This window comes from Choristoneura fumiferana, chromosome 5 (assembly GCF_025370935.1).
Source record: "Choristoneura fumiferana chromosome 5, NRCan_CFum_1, whole genome shotgun sequence".
Lineage (NCBI taxonomy): Eukaryota > Metazoa > Arthropoda > Insecta > Lepidoptera > Tortricidae > Choristoneura > Choristoneura fumiferana.
Window position 1 is genome coordinate 18,685,293 of NC_133476.1, and position 21,554 is coordinate 18,706,846.

Here is a 21,554-nt window from a genome sequence, read left to right on the forward strand (position 1 = left end):
CTAATTTTGACAAAATCACGCGTCTTCGTGGATGTCACTTTGGCACTAGGTATATGTACGTACCTATTATGCAAAAAGAATTGTATTTAAACAGTTTAAAAGTAGGTACCATCAGCCAAATAAGTGGTCTAATAAATATGTCACTAAAGTCGAGGCATTATTGTTTTGTGACATGCAAACGATTATCAACTTTAGGGTGGTAGACCACATATTTGGTTGATGGTTACATCAAAAGCAGGTTGCCACAATAAATCATTTCAAGTTTCTAGGAATACCGAAAGTACCTACCCTATAGGTTTTTCGGCTACTGCGATTTGTATGAAAACACCTTTTTCACTTCTCATGCTCGTAAAGTTCGTGTTGATGCTGGATTTGGACGACATAAAATGACTTTTATGCTCTAGTGCATAAAGTACAATCTTCGTCTAAGACCAAGGCAATCAGGCCTAAACAGCCACAAAAAAAATGTTTTAATGTTTATTTGAGTACAAACGGTACAATATGGTTAATTACAATGAAATCTTAGAATATACACCAACCAGTAAAGTTATCCAGGTTATTACTACACATTACCAACCTTAGGAATAAAGTAAAGTAAATGAATTTTTCATAGTTTTTAGTTTGTATAAAGCTAAAAATCATTTAAATAAATTAATAAAACGAAATATTTATAAGTATATTAGCAATGCATGAAAAATAAAAGGTACCTAGTATGTGAACAATGTTTCCTCTGTTATTATTTCATCTCCTCGCAATCGAAATGAAAAGCAGTGTAAAATTCGAGCATTAAACCCATTTTCCTTTCGACATGTCTATCCACCCTCGCTGTACCGGCTCGGGTGGCTATATGAACGTCTCGGGTAAAATGGCTCGTTTTATGCTCTTGTTGTACAATCTACTGTTTCGCCACCATGAATACTTGGATACAAATTAATGTATAGTATGTACATATATTCACTTTGAAGACTACCTATAAGTAGGTACGATTTTGTGGTGGGTGTTGCCCCATGACCCCCCCCCCTTCCACTTGGACCGCTACCAAATATATTGTTTAGTAATGCTTCATGCCCTGACTTGAACCCTTAACGGCACCATAAGGTTACTGCGCAATATGCTCTCGTGTTTCAGTTTCTATAATATTACATTCAGCTCCATAATTAATAAATCGCACGATTATAATCTCCTAACGTTCTAATGAAACAAAACGTTTGTTGTTTCCACTACATAGCAAACAAAATGTACGAAAAATAAACCCGTTTAGGTACTTACGATAAACATGGTCGTGATCGTCAGCAGCAGAAACCTTATAGATTTCAGATTGTACTCGGTTTCAGTCTTTGTGAACTTCATTTTTTCCGCGTACGGCACTTCATTAGACATTTTGGTAATCACTTTAAACCACTATCGAACCTGAACATTAACTGCAGGGTTTTAGGAATGGATATCTAGTTGATAATGTCGTGACGGTACTGATAACGTTATCCGCGGCTTCGCGCACTGCGAACGGAGACAATGGGTAGGTAATTGCCACTTAGTTCACATCTACAGAATAACTATTCATATTAGAAAACGCTAAAGTCATAAAGTTGACGTTCACGGCGTTATATTTAGTCACGCTATATTTGTGTACAGTTTTCAAGAGCATTAAGTAACGTTCGATGTTTAAAAATTGTATTCTTTACTTTATATCCAGCCAGTTGGAAACAGATTGTTTTGTTTTTCTTGTAGGCTATGGTTTATGGACACGGTTATACAGCCGCCGGTTGACGGTGCACTGTACCGGCCAGGTCGTGGCCATTTCAACATGACCCTGAAATGCCCTGGTCTGACCTACTTGATTGTATATCTACCTATTATTGATTTAAATATTTACTAACTCGATGGCATGGATAGTTAATTAAATATTAACGGCATTGAAACTTTCTGATACTTTTAACTAAATACATTAGAAGTTTTGTAGATTTATTGTATTATTTATATTATATTGTGTTTATGTTTTTGGAAATATAGCTGTATATCGTTACTATCGATGTAAATGTTATTTTGTTACTAATATATAACATGATTTCTTTAGGTCTATGATCCAATTGGCTCCCTAAATAATCAGAATTGTAATATCTTTAAAGTTGTAGGGAATGTTAGTGTTATGACAGTTGAGCTTATTGCAATTTCTAGTGCAATATCGTATTGTTACGTTCGTGGGTGGGTTCGTGATTAAAAGCACTTTAACACCGATGAATAAGAGTAGGATTTATTTTCACACTGTTACTTAACTTTACAAAACACTTAAAAACAGTTACAGTAATTTCGCACTCTAAAACTCATTGTCGCTTTGATTATCTTCGATGTTATCTCTCAGTATCGCATTCGAAACTGTCTCCGCCGCAACCTCGCCCGGCTTATATACCCCGGTGAATCGGTCCAGTCCAGCTAGGATGTCATACCTACATCTCGAATGTTCCGGAAACGAGTAGAGTGTCTGTCTCTTTCATGTGCTATCTCTCTCACACAGTTACTAGAATATTCGGAAACAGGATCACACTCTGTTTCTCTTCACACATACAGGCTATCCTTGTCACACACCTTCTCGAATTCTCAGTATAGCTGTCTCTTTCTAATCGTGCTCTCTTTCACTCCTATTGAAAATTTCGCCATATACTGAAATGTACTTCAAAGGCCCATAAGGGGTCCTGAAACCCCTGAAAACGGTTTTCAGGTTATGGCGTCATCGGATAGAGGTTGGCCTGAAACGGACTGAAAACATGTTTCAGGCGCCTGAAAACGATGGCCACTTGGGTAAATTTGATAAACTTATATGTGCTAGAGCATCCTCTGAAACGGCCTGAAACCGTATTCCAGCCTACTGAAAACGCCTCCAAGGGGTCGAAAAGCATGATCGAAGTTTACACCCAACCCACCGCCGTAACAGTATATTCAAGACAAAGGTATTAGGAAGGCTGTAATATACACAGATAGTAAAATGCGTTACAACATTTAGCTCGTAGTGTTGCTGGATACAGAGGGGTACTGTAGCTTATGAATTTTAGATAAAGTTATCCGTTTGCAATTGATTAATTTGCGATTTCAATGGGTGCCTGCACACATTGGATTGCGAGGTAACGAGGAAGCAGATAATTTGGCTAAAAAAGGTATCGTGGAAGGTCACGAAATTTATAACCATATTCTTTAGAGGCGACGAATAAATTCAAAATTAAATGCCATGAAATTTGGAAAGAGTATTTTGATGAAAGTTCACGAGAAAAGGGTATTTGGATAGGTAAGTGCATTTAGAGTTCAAAATATTAGTTTAGGAAGGATTAACATTGTAACAGCACACAGACTGCGCACCGGGCATGTTCCTCTTAATAAGTTTTTACATCAGATGAATAAAGTGATTCACCAAATTGTGAATTGTGCGGTACGACAGAAGATGCCCAACATTTATTAGAGGCGTTGGTTGCAGCAGCCAACCTGAGCAAGTATGACACGGGAATTTTTTCTGGTTATTTAATGTTTTGCCCTATGGGCTAATGTGACAAATTTGTACGTTGCCGGTTTCAAAACAAAATTAATAAAAAAAAACTATAAGTACGATGAGGTTTTCGTTTCGGTTTTCGTGGACATATCGAAATAGCTTGGTCTTATCTCTGGGAAAACGCTTATTATCAAGTTTAAGCCCGAGCAAAGCTCGGTCGCCCAGGTGCTGAGATTCTATACCGATAATGAGGTTTACCAACACGAGTGATTAATTACCAAATATGTAAATAAAGGTGCCTTCTTCAAAAATTAAACGTCAATCACGTTTCTAGTGCACCTGCATCTTCATCGGACATTTTAATCTAATTTTCATTTCATGTTTGAACTGGGAACTTTATAACACTTCAGCATTAATATACCTAGTTAGTAATGTAAATAATAAATTCAGATAATAGTAGGTATATAACCGTTTTGTTTTTCCTGTTTTTAACCCCCGACGCAAAAAGAGGTGTTATAACTTTGACTGCTATGTGTGACTGTGTGTCTGTGTGTCTGTCTGTGGCACCGTAGCTCTTAAACGGATGGAGCGATTTGAATGCGGTTTTTTATTTGAAATCAGGTTTTCTAGCAATTGTTCTTAGATGTTTCATCGAAGCCGTTTGCATCGATAGCCGTTTTTGAGATATTGATCTTTGTGTACAATAAAGATTAAGTATAAACAAACAAACAAACTGTCAACAGCAGCTCCACCGCTGCGCTGTCATACGCGTAGATATTGTAGGTAATCTTGCTACCCTATTCATCATGTCAGCCGAAAGACGTCTACTGAACGACCGTATTAATATTCTACAATTTTTTTAGCCCGCTAAAGTGTCCTAGTGCTGAGAAAAGCATGCTCCCTGCTACTCCACTCGATATGCGTCCAAGTCGTCCCGCCATCTCCTCTTCGGTCTGCCTCTGTTTCAATGGCCATCCCAAGGGTAGCCAATGGGTACCCAATGCGGGTCCATCGTTGTGGATGCATGCGGCAAAGACGACCAGCCCAGTCCTACTTAAGCTTAGCGGTCTTGACGCCTACATCTGCAACGCGGGTTTTGGATCGCAGTTCGGTGTTTCTGAATGAGATCAGTCCTACGAACACCCAAAATACTGCGCTCCAATGCACGTTGGCAAACCTTGAGCCTGGACCAAATTTGAGTAAGCTTCATTAATCAACCGTTTAGTCCGCCTCCCCCCCATTAAAACTAGGCTACTGCCAAAATTCACAAATATATTGAAGAGCGTATTTCAACTTTTACATGTAGTGACAGCAAATATGCTGTAATAAATAATGTAATATTAAGTTAAAACCATTTAATTTCAATAATAATCATACCGCACATTTTTTTCTAAAAAGTGTCCTACTGTGATCGCACCCATTATGAGTTCCATTTGAGCATGACGGTAATGGGACTTTTGGGACAATAATATGATAAAAATATTAGTGCCACTTGTCCCATGGGACTACTGGGACATAATCGTCTCAGTAGTCCCATGATGGGACTACTCAATGGGACTAGTGGGATAGACGGATTAAGTGTATGCATACTAGTTTCACCATACTTAATGATTTCATCCGCCTTATCTGTCGTGATAGCTTATCAGTTGGCTTACTCGCTATCAATCCCATTTTGTTTGTTGAAAATTCGCCTTTAGGTACCTAGTGCATATTGTGTTAGTGTTTGTTTTACGAATGCATACCTATGTGAACATACATGCTTCATCAAAATAATTGAATATTTGATACTAATACCACCAATCAATTGACGTACTTTTAATGAACTGCCAAAACGCGATTCTCACATCGATTTTGTATTGCAAATAATGAGTTGTGACAATGTTGAATTTGTATGGGCCTACGTGGGAACTATGGCCCATTCTGAAAGGAGGCCTGTGCCCAGCAGTGGGTCGTATAGGCTGGGGTGGTGATGGAAAATGCTCGTGTGTATGTGGCATTTATTTTAGTCTGGAGTGCGTTCTATTCCAGGGGCGTCGCGGTGTACGGACATAGGAAGTATGTAGTCTTATCCTGGAAAATGCATAGTTCCTACGGGATAGCTATAAAATCAACCACACCACTATTGTTTTAATAATAATAATAAATAATAAAACTCTTTATTGCCAAGTATAGGTAAACAAGTGGATACAAAAATACGCATATTCTAATTTGGAACAAATAGGTCTACACTTGACAATGGGTGCCGGTCTCAGCAAGTGCTGGCATTAGTTACCAGCGCTGGTTTTCAGCCCGGACCCTTTGCAGGGGTGGCCGTAACTAATACTAACATATTAAAAAAAAAGAGAAGTAATTTAAAGAGCGAAAGTAACAAAAAAAAAACAATAATAATAAAAAAAAAAACAACAACAACACTGTGCAATCTATTTTAATATGTATGTTGCGTGTGTGTGTGTGTGTGTGTGTGTGTTGTGTGTGTGTGTGTGTGTGTGTGTGGCGTGTGTGTGTGTGTGTGTGTCTGTAGCATGCTTTGAGAGGGTAAATTGTAATGATCCCGTTGAGTTCTACGTTCTTATCTGTCAGTTCAAATCTTAAATGTTTAATCAAGAGGGGGTCATCCTTGCCTTTGCTTCTCCAGGAGGTAAGCCTTAACTCGTTTCTTGAATGTCAACAAAGCCATGGGTTCCCGTATTGGTGGTGGCAAGTCATTCCAAATTTTTGTTGCGGCAAATTTGAAACCCCTCTAAATAACGCGGTCTTGTGCTGTGGTGCCTTGAGTTTGGTTTCTCTATTGCTTCTGAGAGGTCTTGTACGCGCGTCTTTGACCCACTTTAGTTCGTCATACAGATACCTTGGCGTCTGGAATTCAATTACTTCCGAACCACGAATGCCAGTGCAGGTGTCTTCGGTTGGCCATGTTAAGGATTCCTCTGTTGTTTAGATATGGTGTGATGTGTGCCCGCCTCGGTATCTCATAACAAAAGCGTATACATGCATTTTGTACGCGCTGTATAGATGCTTTCGTTTACACAAAAGCCTCTCCATATACGGTGTCACCGTAGTTGAGCTGCGATAAGACTAAGGCCTCGACAAGAATCTCTCTGACCCTCACTGACAGTACTTCCGCAGTCTGTACAGTGACTTAAGTCTAAAAAAGGCATTTCGTATTTAATATTTATGTGTTCCATATACCGCATTTCTCCATCCATTATTAGGCCTAGATTTTTTTACTTCCTCTACGTGTGTGACTGGTACCATTCCTATATGAACAACCGGCTCCTGTTCACTAATCCTTTTACGCTGCCATTTACTACCCATTATGACAAATGGGATTTGGAAGGATTAAAACAAGGTTGTTCCTAACCGACCAGCACGCAATGATCTCAAGATCTCATTTATCTTCTCTAAAGCCTGATCAGTTCCTGTGGGACAAAAGAGTGGTATAGCCACATCATCGGTTTTACGACTTTAGTTTTAGAAATAAGGTTCCTTTTAAAAATAAAACTGCGTGACTAGGTATTTTATTTAATAAAAATATTTTACAATTTGTAAACTTAATTATATTATCTTTTATTAAAGATACCTATTCATAGATTAAGATTGATATTAAAAAGAAACTTTATCTCTTCACTCCAAATACTTTGGCCTCAATACAAAATTACATCGCAATTTCACAAATCATATCCTATTGCTAACGTGTTGCATAGAATAAAATGTGATTCCTAATTTATAAAATACACACTGATTTATTTTAACGATATTTATTTAAAGGACGGAACCATAATTTTAAGCTCTAAAAAATATCGATAAAACAAAAAAAAACTGCATACAGGCAATGCTTTTTATGCGGCGGTTTGAGTCTGCCCGTAGAACGGGACATAGACAATGGGTTTTATTTTTTCTTCGTTAGGGTTGAGAGAGGTGTGGGCGTTGATCACGCGCTCTTGGATCTCGAGGCGTCTGCGCTCGCGCTCGGACTTGGCTTTGCGGATAGAACTGGCCAGCGAGAACGAAAACACGATGCCGATTAACTGGAAGCAGAGAAAAATAAAGTTGGTTTATCATCAGTCTATCTATTCGTACAAAAGAGCTGGCACAAGATTGATGTAAATTCACATGGAATTTGGCTGTTTCGCTGCATTTTCGCGGCTTCAGTATGCAAACATGCAGGTACTACTAACGTAGACATTATTTTTTATACTGCATGATGTCTCAAATCATCATTCATTCACTAAATTATTTGGTGCCTCGTCAATCTGTACCAATTGTAATTTGATTGTACCTAACCTACATTGATACGTAAGCAATTGTAAAGCTAAGTAAATAGGTAATTTATTAATACAGGCTAAAGACAGAGTTCGCTTCTTTAACATTTATGCCGTAAAAAAATTCTTAACCTTCAATTGCTTACTTAATTTTTCCGTCGCATGCAAGTAATCTAAACAAATCATACAAGGCACGCGATATACAGAAATAACTCTAATTTAAGTAATAGACATGATAAATAATATCAAAGTTATATCGTCATACCTCTCGATTAACTTTTAATCCCTGAAGGAACAAAAACACATCTCCAACACAAGTTCTCTTATTAGGCTACGTTAGTTTTAGTTAAGCTAGGCTACGTTCAATATTGATTGAACAAGATATTGTTAACGTACATTAAAAAAAAATATATATAAGTATTTTTTTTTATAATCGGAATCTTGATTTCGAATTTTGAATTTCGAATCAATCAATTTAGATAAATTGACCCGCATACTTAGGTTAGGTTAGAATTGCGACAAGGCGCGAAGCGCCATAACTGCGCGGAATAGGAGCTCCGCTTCGCGGAGCTCCGTCGACCTTGTGTCACATTAGGTACTGAAAATCAATAACAGTAAATACTGTTTTAGGCCAATCTAATCTACATAGCTTCAGTTAATAAGTCGAGATTTATTATTGATCGGTGTAATGATATTCGGAATTTTGAAAATCGGTATTTTAGTAATTAGGTATTTTTAATTTTCAGATTTATTAAGAATCAGAATAGTCATATTACGAGTTTTAAAACATTTGGAATTATAAAAATCGGTATTTTGAAGTTCGTGATTCCGACTTTCGGAATTTCGTTTTACGTATTTATGTAGTGTACCCGTCGCGATCATCCACGTTTTGGTTAATTGATAAAAGAAAAATTCAGATAATGGAACTGATGGACTAAATAGTTTTATTAAGACTATCATATTAAACACTAACCTGAATGAAGGCAATAGTCAAGGCCCCAGCTCCGAGCAACCCAGCGCTCTGGTACACCAAGTATATCAGCCTCGGAAGGCACCCGTTAGCGTACAGCTTGGTGCACTCAGCCACGGTCGCGTTTTCGACTACAGAGTAGTGAGCTTCGGCGCAGCAGGAGTTGGGCACCGTGATGTCGGGGATGGCGGTGATGCCAGACACGCCGGTGGGGGGGTCGATGTAGCGCCAGTCGGTATAGCTGTCAATGCCGCAGCAGTTCAGCTGGAAGAGGGAAAATTAGGGGTTATAAATTTACCCGTGCTTTATAACTGGTTATACAGGGCATCCCACGGCTATGCCACATGGAGGGGAAGTACCTTAAATATTGTAGATAGACAATTTTACTAAAAGGAAACTTTATTTTGATTTTAATAACAATTTTAACTGCATTCAAAGATTTTTGAATAATTGCCTGTCTGGACCGGGAATCGAACCCGCCATATGGTAAAAAACACACCCGTAGTTTTACTGCACAGATCGAAAGGCTCAATCAAAAGGATTATTTTTTTCCAAGTAACAGAATCTTGAATAAAAGGAAGACCATGAAATTTTACATTTACAATTTCAGGAAAATGAATACTTACCTTTTCTTTGACTTTGGTGTGCTTCTAAATAATAAGGTCAGTAATCATTTTCCTGAAATTTTAAATGTAAAATTTCATGGTCTTCCTTTTATTTAAGATGCTATAAATACTTGGAACAAAATAATCCTTCTGATTGAGCCTTTCGATCGGTGTAGTAAAAATACGGGTGTTTTTTTACCATTTGGCGGGTTCGATTCTCGGTTCAGACAGGCAATTATTCAAAAATCTTTGAACGAAGTTAAAATTGTTTTTAAAATTAAAATAAAGCCTCCTTTCAGTAAAATTGTCTATCTACAAGATTTAAGGTACTTCCCCTCCATGTGGCATAGACGTGGGACGCCCTGTATATTAGGTGGCACATTTAGATCGGTTGGTATGGGCAAGTCTGAAACTATAAAGGCTTACACTAGCTGGCGCGGGCGCAGGTAAAATCCGTCGCACGTGACGCGTGCAGGTAGGACAGCTCATAATTATTTTTCATAGGCATCCACCCCCTCCGTGCAAACCGCGTCAGCTAGCGTAGGCCTTTAAACATACAAATATGTTTTCCGGCACCATTTCATCCATTTTAGTGGCAATAAAAACTGCATAAATTTAAAAAAAATGTACTCGGTTCGGGAACCAAACCAAATTTCAGTATTTTTTTCATTGATATGCAATATATATTTCAGTATGGAATGTTTATACACAGTTTTACCTAATATCCGCGAAACGACAGAGTCTTAAAATAGGTATTACCCCTCTGTTAAATTATCTATGTATTTAATCTTACATAGATTTTTACGGGTTACCTATTTTGTAACACGTCGGGACATTTTTTAATTCACTTAAATATTCTTGATAGTCTTTAATCTTTCCGGACAAGTTAAATTTGTGTATAATTTATACACATAAAACCCCTAACAGAAAACAAAAATACTGCATATACCCTTCGTTTTACATTGCCAACCTATACATTGTCTAAAGGCCTTCATGATCATGATTATATTATAACAGCCGTAACACGGGGAAAGTTACAGTGATGATAAAAAACCTTTTACGCGAATGGCATCATTATCAGCAGACATGTGACTGCATTAACGTGTAAAATATGTATCGACGCATATGGAAGTCACTTAAATCCATGCAAATTGAAATCATAATGTGTGATCTATGTCGAACGTGGACGGTTATGTTGATCTGAAGATGAACTCTGGTTGAGTTAGAAACGCGTCAGTGTTGTGTGGTGATGTTGATAGTTGGGTTTGTGTGATTTGTGTGTTTTTAAGGACTATGCATCGTCATATCTACGCTTAACCTGTAAATTGGTTTGTTGTTCTATGTCATTGGCATAGACTCCCTAATTACCAACACTAATGAAAAGACTGTATGGAACAAGGTCACATTACGTAATATGATGGCATTTATAACGTCTACAGAAAAATGAAGATCAAGGTGTATTTTTTTTTGCCACACAGGAATAAAACGAAACGTGATAGGTCTGAAACCTGTGAAATAACGCTTGGCCTTAAACTATGAGTACGAAGTTCGAAAATCGTGTCGTATCGTTACGTTCACATTAAAAGTAATTATTTAATTAACAGAAGAGTGAAAGAAAGGAATGGCACGATACGAATTTCGGATTTCGTAGTAGCCCTCCAAATCTCTGATTGAATTGTTTTTATGGGGCCGGCTCAATTAAGAACTTATACATTTAGTGATTTCGTCGATGTTACGAGTATAACCAGTACCATATATACATTATATGTTGACAGACAAAGACTTTTGGTGTGATTTTATTTATGAACTGATATGATAATTTGCAGATTTAAGTAGGTACAGCTGCCACCACATATTTCGAGCTGCCAAGGTAGTCCAAAATATCGGCACATGCACTCTATTACCAGCATGTTTCGCTATTTTTGTTCACCTTGGCCGCCCCGAAATATCTGATGGCGACTGTACACGAGTAGCAAAAGTTGTTTATATGTCACTCACCCGGCTCTGAATGAAGTCGAAGGCGTCAGTGACCTCGAGATTTCGGTAGTAGTATGGCATAGAGTTGCGCAGGCGCTCATCTAGCATGTCGATGACCTGCGAGCGCAGGGTGTACGCTGCAATGGCCGCTGCGATCTCGAGGATGAACACCAGGCTCAGGATCACTGCGAACTGGATGACAAATTGGTGAAGTGACGTTTCATCGAAAAACATTTGATAGAATACTTTGTTGGACAAACACTTAATTGGACCACGCTATGTTTTCTATAGGTTTTTTTTTATATCGTGTTTTTGGAGAAAATACGTGTTTTAATAAGCTCATAATTCATAATTCATTTATTTGCGGAAAATAGTGTACAATAAAATAGTGGATAGAAACAATAATGACACATATACAATGCTCAAAAAGTAAATCTGAAACTAAGTCGAGTCAAAACTAAGTTTGAAATCTCCAGTTTGCAAGTTCAGTACGACACCGCTGAACTATCACTGATGATGATGATGATACAGATATCGGAGCTACCAATTGTTCGCCCCTGAAAGCCTTCCGAGATCCCCGAAATAAATAAATATAAAACAAGAATCCCTCGTTTAAAAATATAGGTAACTTAACCTGACGTTAGCCACACGATTAAGTTTTAGATTATATCATTTTTAGGTACCTACCTCTTTATAAAATAAATCAAAATGAATATTCCCAACTTTACTAACTAAACTATCCCGTTCTATGGGGCTTCTACGCGTCGTAGCCCACCGTAGAGGTACTACGGTCGTAGCGGGATAGAAGTGCTACGAGTACTTTTACTTGTTTCTACGACTTATTTTATATTTATCGAAGGGTACCATAGCATTATTGTGCAATTGTTTTTCTTTCCATCAGTTGTCCAGTTTTTTGACTACCAGAGGCTTAATTGGTACCAGACTATCACGCGCTGCTGAGCGTCGTAGTTATGTTTCTGTTATCCCCAAGAAGTCATCTACTTTAAACATCAGAAGTATGGCCGGGAGACACGAGGCTGGTTTTTCAAGTCAGCCCAAGATAGCCCTTCGGGTGTCGGGAGACCGGCTCCGGCTCCCGGTGACGTGTCGTGAGTCCAGCTCCCGGATCCGTCTCAAAACACCATTGATTGTCGGGAAACCGGCTCTCGGACTCTGGTGGACTAGTAGCAAGCACTAGCTTGCTATCCTGGCTTGAACAACTAGCTTTGTGTATTGCAGCTATTACTAGCTCTCTATTTGTTTTGTTCGAATAGACGGAGACGGCATCACATTTAACCGTCACTTAACACTAATCAGTGGATGGTGAAACAGCCCCTTAGTATCATTTGCTTTTCCTACAATGAAGAATGAAAAATTGATTCAATACCTATCACATTAATGTATGTATGTATGTAAATACTTTATTGTACATAAAACATAAAAATAATACAAAAAGAAAACAACAAAACAAGAGAGTACAAACGAGGGATTAATACTCACGATGTTAACCAAGCACGTGCTCTCGCGCCATGCGCCCACGCATCCAAACAAGGACACGAACAGCATCAGCACTCCGATGACGATGACCAGCGTGGCCGGCGAGAAGAAGTGCTGGTCCAGGAAGAAGGACACGTCATGGTAGATCGCGTAGATCGTCGTGCCCACAGAGATTATGAGGGCCGATGTGATCTGGAATGAACATGTTGAATTATCGATCGTCATCGGACGTGCCATTCGACTCAATATTCGATTGAAAAAACGGTTTCCATTTAGAATCACTCCGTTGTCTGCCTGTCTTTCTGTCAAATCAAATTTCCTCTAAAACATAACATTACATAAAATTAAGAAGTGTAAGCTGGTTAGTAACTTTTAAATAAAGACAGAAATTAATTTATTGTTGCTATATTTAAGATTTTTTTTATGTTAGATTACTCTCTTTTGCTTAAATCATCCTTTCGAAACAGAAAACTAACTTGAAACATATAAAATGAATACAATAGTATACACGGAATTTCTATGTCGTCACCAGAGTAACCCTGTTGTGGTAATCGAAGTTCGTATCGTACCGTCCCTCTCACTCTCGTATTAAATACTATTAGCGTTAGCGGGACGGCAAGATACGAAGGTCGAATTTTGCACTTCTTAGTATAGGGCCAGGTCAAACCACGACTTTATATCGGTGGTGTGTCGCATTAATAATTCTTAACGGGATGAGATTCAAAATAACTATAACTATATAAATAATTAAATAAAATAAATATCACGGGACAATTCACACCAATTGACCTAGTCCCAAAGTTAGTTTAGCAAAGTTTGTGTTATGGGTACTAAGCAACGGATAAATATAATTATATAGATGCATACTTAAATACACAGATATTAAACACCTAAGACCCGAGAACAAACATTCGTATTTTTCATACAAATATCTGCCCCGACACGGGAATCGAACCCGGGACCTCAAGCTCATAGTCAGGTTCTCTAACCACTAGGCCATCTGGTCGTCTTATATGATATATAAGTTTCAGGTAAATCCCTGAATTGGTTAAACTGTGTATGTTGTTGTCGTTAATAAATGTGGGTTGATATCGAATATTTCCGATAATGCATATCTAATCTGAGCATGTCCTAGTCAAACAAAAGTAGGTTTTTGCTTTTACTTTTTATACATGCTTCATTTACTTGATAAAATGATTACAGGGAAATCACAATATCCGCAGTAAGGCCTAAATTAAGCCCACATTTTACTCGTAGGAAATCACTGGAACATGTATTGTCAATAGGATTGAGCAGTGTTTTCACGTTACTAGTTAAATCATCGAGTAGCGATACATTTATTTTCGAATAATCCAACACATCATAACTGGTTCGGAAGCCCGCAATCTATTTGAATCTATACGTACTTGGACGATTCACGTGAAAATTTGGTATTACTGCAGACCGATCTTACATATTCAAAAGAAGGATACTTTGACTACCGATGTAGTTAAAAATGGTATGGAAATTTTACGTTGTGCGATAGACATTAAATAATTAACAATTAAGTAATGTTCGTGTCCGTGTCACAGCGGAACTTTTTCGGTTATTCGTTTTGGAGGTTGGTTGATTATTGGTTAAATGGTCCAGCTTTTTAAAACGCCATTTAAATTTTTGTTAAGGAAAACATTAACAAACAATACATGAAATATAAAATCTAAAATAACAATAAACGTGATGCCTAAAGTACCAACAGCGCGATGGCTCACATAAAGAAAACATAAGTATAACTACAGTGAGATGAAGTACGACGACGACGGGTTGTCCGCTGCTAACAGGTACCCATAGTACAAGCTATGCTTAGTTGGGACAAGGTCAATTGGTGTCAATTGTCCCATGGTATTTAAAATGACGTGGTTATCGGATTTGTTTTTGACCAAATATAAACAATAAAATATTATCTAGCAAAAATTTACTTAAAGAATTTAAGTCACTCCTCATATATTACATACTACTTAAAAAGCATTGCGTCATGTTATGACAAACTATACGAAATACAGTAAGGACCTATTTGTTCTGTGGCACTCTGCCCAATAGAAGCGAAATGGGTGATATTTGTACATATAGGTAATAATAGGCTTAGAATAAGTTGTTTTATTTTTAACCCCCGACGCAAAAAAGGGGTGTTATAAGTTTGACTGCTAGGTGTGTCTGTCTGTCTGCCTGTCTGTCTGTGGCACCGTAGCTCTTAAACGGATGGACCGATTTGAATGCGGTTTTTTACTTGAAATCAGGGGATCTAGCGATGGTTCTTAGTCATGTTTCATCAAAATCGGCTCAGCCGTTTTTGAGATATTGAACTTTGAAGTCGGGGGTTTTCCAACTTTTTGTTGGTTAGGTTATTATTTGCTTTCGTAATGACGTACCTTTTTATTTTCTGTTTATATTGTGTGTAAGTTTAGTCTCTTATCACTTGCAGTGCAGAGAAATAAAATACTATTCTATTCTAGTTTACAAATACGCCAAGCATATTAGTTACAACGTAATTGACCACATTAGGCAAGGTGTGCGCAGTTTTTAAGTGGAATGTTATCGATTTCTTACATCACGCTACGTTGCTGCATAATAAATGGCAGAAAATCCATAATGCTAAGTTCATACCGTTGTTGCCGCGACCTTGCTACCTAAAGATAAACCTTTAAAGGCAAGTGACGATCTAATTACGGTTCTGTTATGTTACTAGGTTTTACTCGCGGCTTCGCTCGCGTCAACCATTGGAATTGACATTAAAATGTAGCTACAGATGTATCCTACCTAGTGAATAATACGCGTCCATTGTGAAAATCTGGAACACACTAGTACAGTCGAGCAAAAATTCAATCAAAAATATCTGAACACGCTTTTACGCCGTTAAAAATAGAGTCGTGTTCAGATATTTTTGATAAAATTTTTGCTCACGAGCAGTCCTGGATTTGTCAATAGGCCGCGGCCGCGGCCTAGGGGCGGCAGATTTCAACGAGAAAATTATTTTGCGGATATAAAGTGGCCTACACTCCTAAAAAACATAAATCCGCCACTGCTCACAAGTTTATGAACTCGGCTGTATTACCGAATACTGCGGACCTGTCAATGGATTATTGTATTAGTAAGTGACATGTTTGTATTGAATAAATACCCTACTATTTATTTATTTAATACAAACATGCCACCTACTTACTTTGTTCATATTCCACTGATATGTTACAACCCGTGTTATAACCCCACGATCAATATATATATTTTATACAGTATACCTAATATAATTTAATTTGTAATTTAATTCAGTGTGGTTTGTATTTTAATGTGACATTAATTTATTTCATTTGCTTGTTTAATTAATTAAATCCCTACTTATATATATTATAATATTATAAATGCAAAAGTAACTCTGTCTGTCTGTTACGCTTTCACGTCGAAACCACTAAACCGATTTTGATGAAATTTCGTATAGAGATAGTTTGAACCCTAAGGATCAACATGGGATACCTTTATTCCGGTAGAGGACGCCACCGCGCGATAACCTAGATCCGCGCAGACGAAGTCGCGGGCATAAGCTAGTATTAAATAATTATTTACATATTTAATTATAATAGAGAATGTAGTGTAAAATAAATCTAATAAAAGTTTTAACTGAGGTGTTAACCACTCTACTTACTTATATCGATTATTAATCTCTCGATGTGATCTTCCCTACGGTTATGGGAAGGTACTAAGGCTGACTAAAGCATGACAAATAGGTACCAACGTTTCCAATAAAATACGATGGGAAAGGTTTATTCACAACATCTGTAAGTACATGACTATGTACTATTAAAATAAAATAAATTCTGGAAACTTAGGGCCTATGCACATGGTGTATTTTTTAATTACAGACGAGATTCGTCACTTTTGTACCTACAGCATTTGGAGAGTCCCGGCACCGTGAATGCGCGCTTACATTATCTGTTGTGTTTGGTTGTGTATAAGCTACCTATTTATTTATTTAAATTTCACGGGCATCCTCAAAAAATACATGGTATTATTCATTAACATTTAATGGAGAACACCAATGCAAAATGTTTGTCGCTAGATTTTGGTATTTTACATGCGCCCAACCGAATCACGTGAAAAAACCAAAATAAAAAGTATGCTATGATTTAACGTGAATTTAACTCACATTTAAGACTACTGATTGCTAATACGATACAAGTTGAAAAACATTTATACTTTTTTTTTAATTTTCAAATTTCAATGTTTCTTCTTTTCTGTGTGGAGACAGTCTTCTTGTGATTCAACTTCTATGTATGTATACAATTTTTATTTATGTTTTGTTTTTACAGTTACAGAATAGATATGTAATCATAGTATTAATCCAGTAGCCTGAGCTAGCGTTTCCACCAGAGATGTGCGAGGTTTCGTTGAGAGGAATGTGTTTGTCATGAACCAATAAAAACACTTCATTTACCAATCCTCGCTCAGCACAGCTGCAGTGGAAACAGCATCAACATATTCCTCGCAACGCAACCTCGCACATCTCTGGTGGTAACGGAGCCTTAATGTGGGTTAAATTATCGTACAGGATTTTTGTATCATGTATTATGATAAGATTTTTCAGGATCATAAATCGTAATTGGCGTAATTGTAACTGGCGTCACTGAAAATCAGCGTCGCGAAATCATCTTCAGATCTTTTCGCGACACATAGCTGAGTGGCGGCCATTTTGGCTGATAGGAATAGGCATAGATGTGTATATTTTAGTGTTTCTGTATGTGTATCTATTTTATCAGCCAATAAAGCATTCTTATTCTTAATTTAAAAGTCGACGGAGTTGTATAATAAGTCTATTATGAATACAACTCTTTATTATTATAGGCTCCGGTGGATACTCATTGTGTGGTGTTGTTTTCATTGAATACCACTAACGACGATCATTAGCTAGCATGATACTGGCTACAGAAATGTCTCAACTCCAAATCAAAACCAGTGTTAGTAAACATTCTGCGTTTGTGATGTCACCGTGTTTATGCTTCCGCCAATAATTGTAATATTTCTTATCGAAACGAGTCCGGCAGTTTCATATAAAACTTTTATACGAGTATGTATATAAAAACACACGATTGAGTAGTTAAACTATCAGTAATAAAATAAGGGTCCAATACCTTATTTTTTTTGACAATCAAACAAAAAATTACAAAGATGAAGAGCGTCAAGTTCAAAAAAGGGGGCACGTGACGTCACTCCTTAGTGTGTGTACGCCTGTAGGTACGTAGGAGTGACGTCACACGAAATTTTAACCAACTCTATGTGCATATTTATTTGTTTAATTAATAACAAAAGAATAAATAATTATCCTATATTTGAAAATGTAACTGACAGACTAACTAAATATTTTTTCACCTCAGCACCTCAAACAGGCAGGTTTTGCTATGAGAAATCAGTGAGTAAAATGAGATTTTGCTCACTCCGTGAGACGAAGTAACTTAAAGTTTACATAATTATTTTGTGAAACGAAAAGGCCACCTCATTCGTCTATAAATGCTCATAACAAAAAAACTGACTCATTTCATCAAGCGTAATAATCAGGTACTTACTTCTTTCCTTATCGCCAATTTGTTCACTTTATTTAACAAAAGATTTGCCGCATTTTGTTTACTCATTTCAGCAAATACGGTTTCTTCCCCGTTTCCTAGGTTTATTCATACGGAGAAGAAAAGAAAAATAGAAGTAACTTATTCTAAGTCTAAAAACCTATATTTTCAAATATCACTCAGAGTTTCCGTGAGGCTGGGCGCGTTCCTTCGTTGTCTCTATTATTTATTTGTTAACTTTTCAATATTTTGTGTGTAAAAAAATGAATAGTATTTATTATAAGTTTCATGTAGGTACCTAAGACATATAATTTATTTATTCATGTGAGGTTTGATTGCATCAAACGTAATTTCTTTTCGAGGAAAAAATAGCGATAAGGTCATCTCTGTAGCCTTAACCTAAACAAACACGCACAAATGCACACAGACACCACTTTGTGGTTAAATAAAATATATATGGTCGTTCCAACCGCAATCAAAGTCACGGGTTTTATCCTTCTTGCCTTGCTAACATGTTTACATAAAGGGTACACCTACAACTCTTTTTGCGCTTGTGACTTTGTCATATTAGAGATGTCTGGCGCGACCTTTACTCGGCGTGCAAAACGAATTCGACCAATAAGTTACGCGACAAGTTAAGTATATGTCGGTAATACATAGACATGTACATATAATTCCAAACGACACAAATATAATGGTGATGTCGTTCGACTCCACAGCTTTATTAAATTATGAGCGACCTTGTGACGTCATAAACATTAGACTAGACTAGGTACTTAGCCTTCTTTGTCAGCAGTACAACGCAACAAAAAAAATCGAGAATTTTCTTCACTTTAGAACAAATAAGTATACTTTAAAACTCCAACTCACCACAAATATCGCCGTCACACACAGTAACATGTACTTAATGCATTTCATCCCCACTTCGTTATTGTTCTGGACCCCCATTTTGGATTGTTTCACGTCAACAGTCCGTTCAACTGCACAGGTATACAAGTACTAACGCAAGGTGGCTTATCAGCGAAGTGATAAGAGGTAAGTATTGATAGCGATACCCGTTCGGGGCGAACCGCACGGTGCGACTGCCGGTGCCGTGGAAAACGAGTACGGTATTAGCGTTCCGTAGGGAAATATTGCGGAAAAGGCAAAAGAACTATTTCAATATCAGACGTGCCGTTGAGTTAAAGATTTTTATAGATTTCTTCAACTTTATTATTAGTATTTGAACATATGTGCTCCACTGGGGTGTGTGCATTATGAGTTTGCTTCCTCACACGGAAAATACAAATAAAGTTTTACAGAGTAGCTCCTCTGTTAGATATGCCTTTTCGCAGAAATATTATCCCCAAATGTTTCATTTGCCAAACTGTTTTTTTCCAACGCTCAATTTTCTCCGAAACCAACAATTTTTCGAAGAAAAGAAAAGAGTATTTATGTTTTTAGAACACAGTACGTAGGTAAGGTTTATTTAATGAAAGTTCCGTAAAAAAAAATATGGTTTCAGGGAAAATCGTGAGTTGGGAAAGGAAACAGATAATACTCTTCTATTTTAAGCCTTGGGTGTTCAATACGTATTTAAGTATGAATCTAAGGGCTTTCGCACCGCGTTTTTTAAACGCTCCGGTGACGCTCGTTTATACAATCGCAATACACATGCAAGTTGCATGGCTGCTCTATGAAAATCAAACTATTTATGTTTATTTTGGGACTATTTAAGTCAATTGGTACGATACGATTACTGGGCATTTATGCCAGCGTTTCAACCGTCTCAATTTTCTGGACACTTTTCTGACACAATGGCCGAATATTTTGATACAGTGTTTTAGTTATCTGGTAGAAATACAGGAACTCTAACCCCCTTATTCATAAAACTTAACAAGCCTATGTTAACTAACAAATGCTTTGTCCCTTTCTAACAAATACAAATGTCGAAGTGAAATATAAGGACAAACGAATTTTAGCGGCATTTTAACTAAAATAGGTTTGATTGTCGTTTATGAATAAAGGGGTAAACACATAATCGAAAAAGACATCAAAATCTACAGCCAATTCGTTAAAAAAGTGACCAGATAAATGAGGCGATTGAAACGCTCGAACAAACGCCCTACTAGCAATAAAATCGACTCCGCCTGCGAAGAATTCATCTGTCGATATCCTGCGGGAACTATATAATTTTCCAAGATTAAAACTACTTATCTCATACATATTTATATCCTTCATAGTCTTAAACTATCTTATCTTAGACGGACGGACAGAGATGTTGAAACTATAAGGCTGCGTTTCAACCAGAGATGTGCGAGGATGTGTTGTGAAGGTTACATATTTGAATATCGAAAACAAAAATATTCATATTAAATGAGTCCGCCGAGTCGCGTGCTCCTGAGAGGAAGGGCTACGAAATAGCCCGAAACATGTCGAGCTAAACTCGGTTTAAGACGTGAGTTATCCGTTATGATATCATTTAATATGAGTGAGTCTCGCGGTAGTTTCATGAACAAAAATATTGATTGTATCACAATATCGAAAGTTGTTATACCTATGGTCAAAATGTCTAAGATTGAAATGTCGATCGATTAAAATATCGAATGAGTAAAAATATCGATAGCTAATATATATCTACGTTGAAAATGTCAACATATTTGAATGTCGAAAATTAAAACCATACCTACTGAGAAGTTTCTCCTTGTTTTGTAGTCAATTAAAAGGTAGCAGTTAGTATGTCCAGGAGGGGTAAGCACCCCTCTAGCTGCGGCCCATGTCAATAATGGTAACCTTAACCTACTTTACTAAACCGACAGGTCTACGACTACGTCGTGCGACAAAGTGCTTACAGCCACATTTAATAAATACCAAGAGACCGATTTCTGAAATTACCGACACCATTTGAAAATACCATTGAAGAATGATAATAAGTTTCTAATACCGGTGCGCATCTACTCTCATAATTTTCGCAAGCCATAATGTTTGTCATAAGTTTTGTTTTTCTTTTTTTTTCCGTCGACACCATATTGTTTTTAGAAATTATTAAATGGTTATCTCGGAGAACTCTATGGGTTTGGGTAATAAAAATTCTGAACAATTAATGGATTCAGAGAAAAAAAAGTTATGAAAAACATGCATTATGACAAACATACAATGAATTGGCATTGGTCTCAAAAAACAATGTTTTTTTTTATATATATT

General features: G+C 37.2%; 2 protein-coding genes across 2 annotated transcripts in view; both read right to left on the minus strand.

Moving 5' to 3' along the window:
- The window catches only part of LOC141427738 (CD63 antigen-like), a 7,579-nt gene extending 6,199 nt beyond the window's left edge, over positions 1–1,380 (minus strand). Inside the window, exon 1 of the mRNA XM_074087330.1 lies at positions 1,270–1,380. Coding sequence (XP_073943431.1) covers positions 1,270–1,380 — 111 coding nt within the window. The remainder of the gene's footprint in view (positions 1–1,269) is intronic.
- A 5,597-nt stretch (positions 1,381–6,977) lies between these two features.
- Positions 6,978–19,464, minus strand: LOC141428318 (CD63 antigen-like). Its single transcript, XM_074088253.1, has 5 exons — positions 19,242–19,464; positions 12,790–12,978; positions 11,311–11,481; positions 8,711–8,971; positions 6,978–7,503 (listed from the first exon to the last, which is right to left on the minus strand). The coding sequence occupies exons 1-5, from the start codon at positions 19,317–19,319 to the stop codon at positions 7,315–7,317; spliced, it is 888 nt and encodes a 295-aa protein (XP_073944354.1). The 5' UTR covers positions 19,320–19,464; the 3' UTR covers positions 6,978–7,314.
- Positions 19,465–21,554: the final 2,090 nt, after the last annotated feature.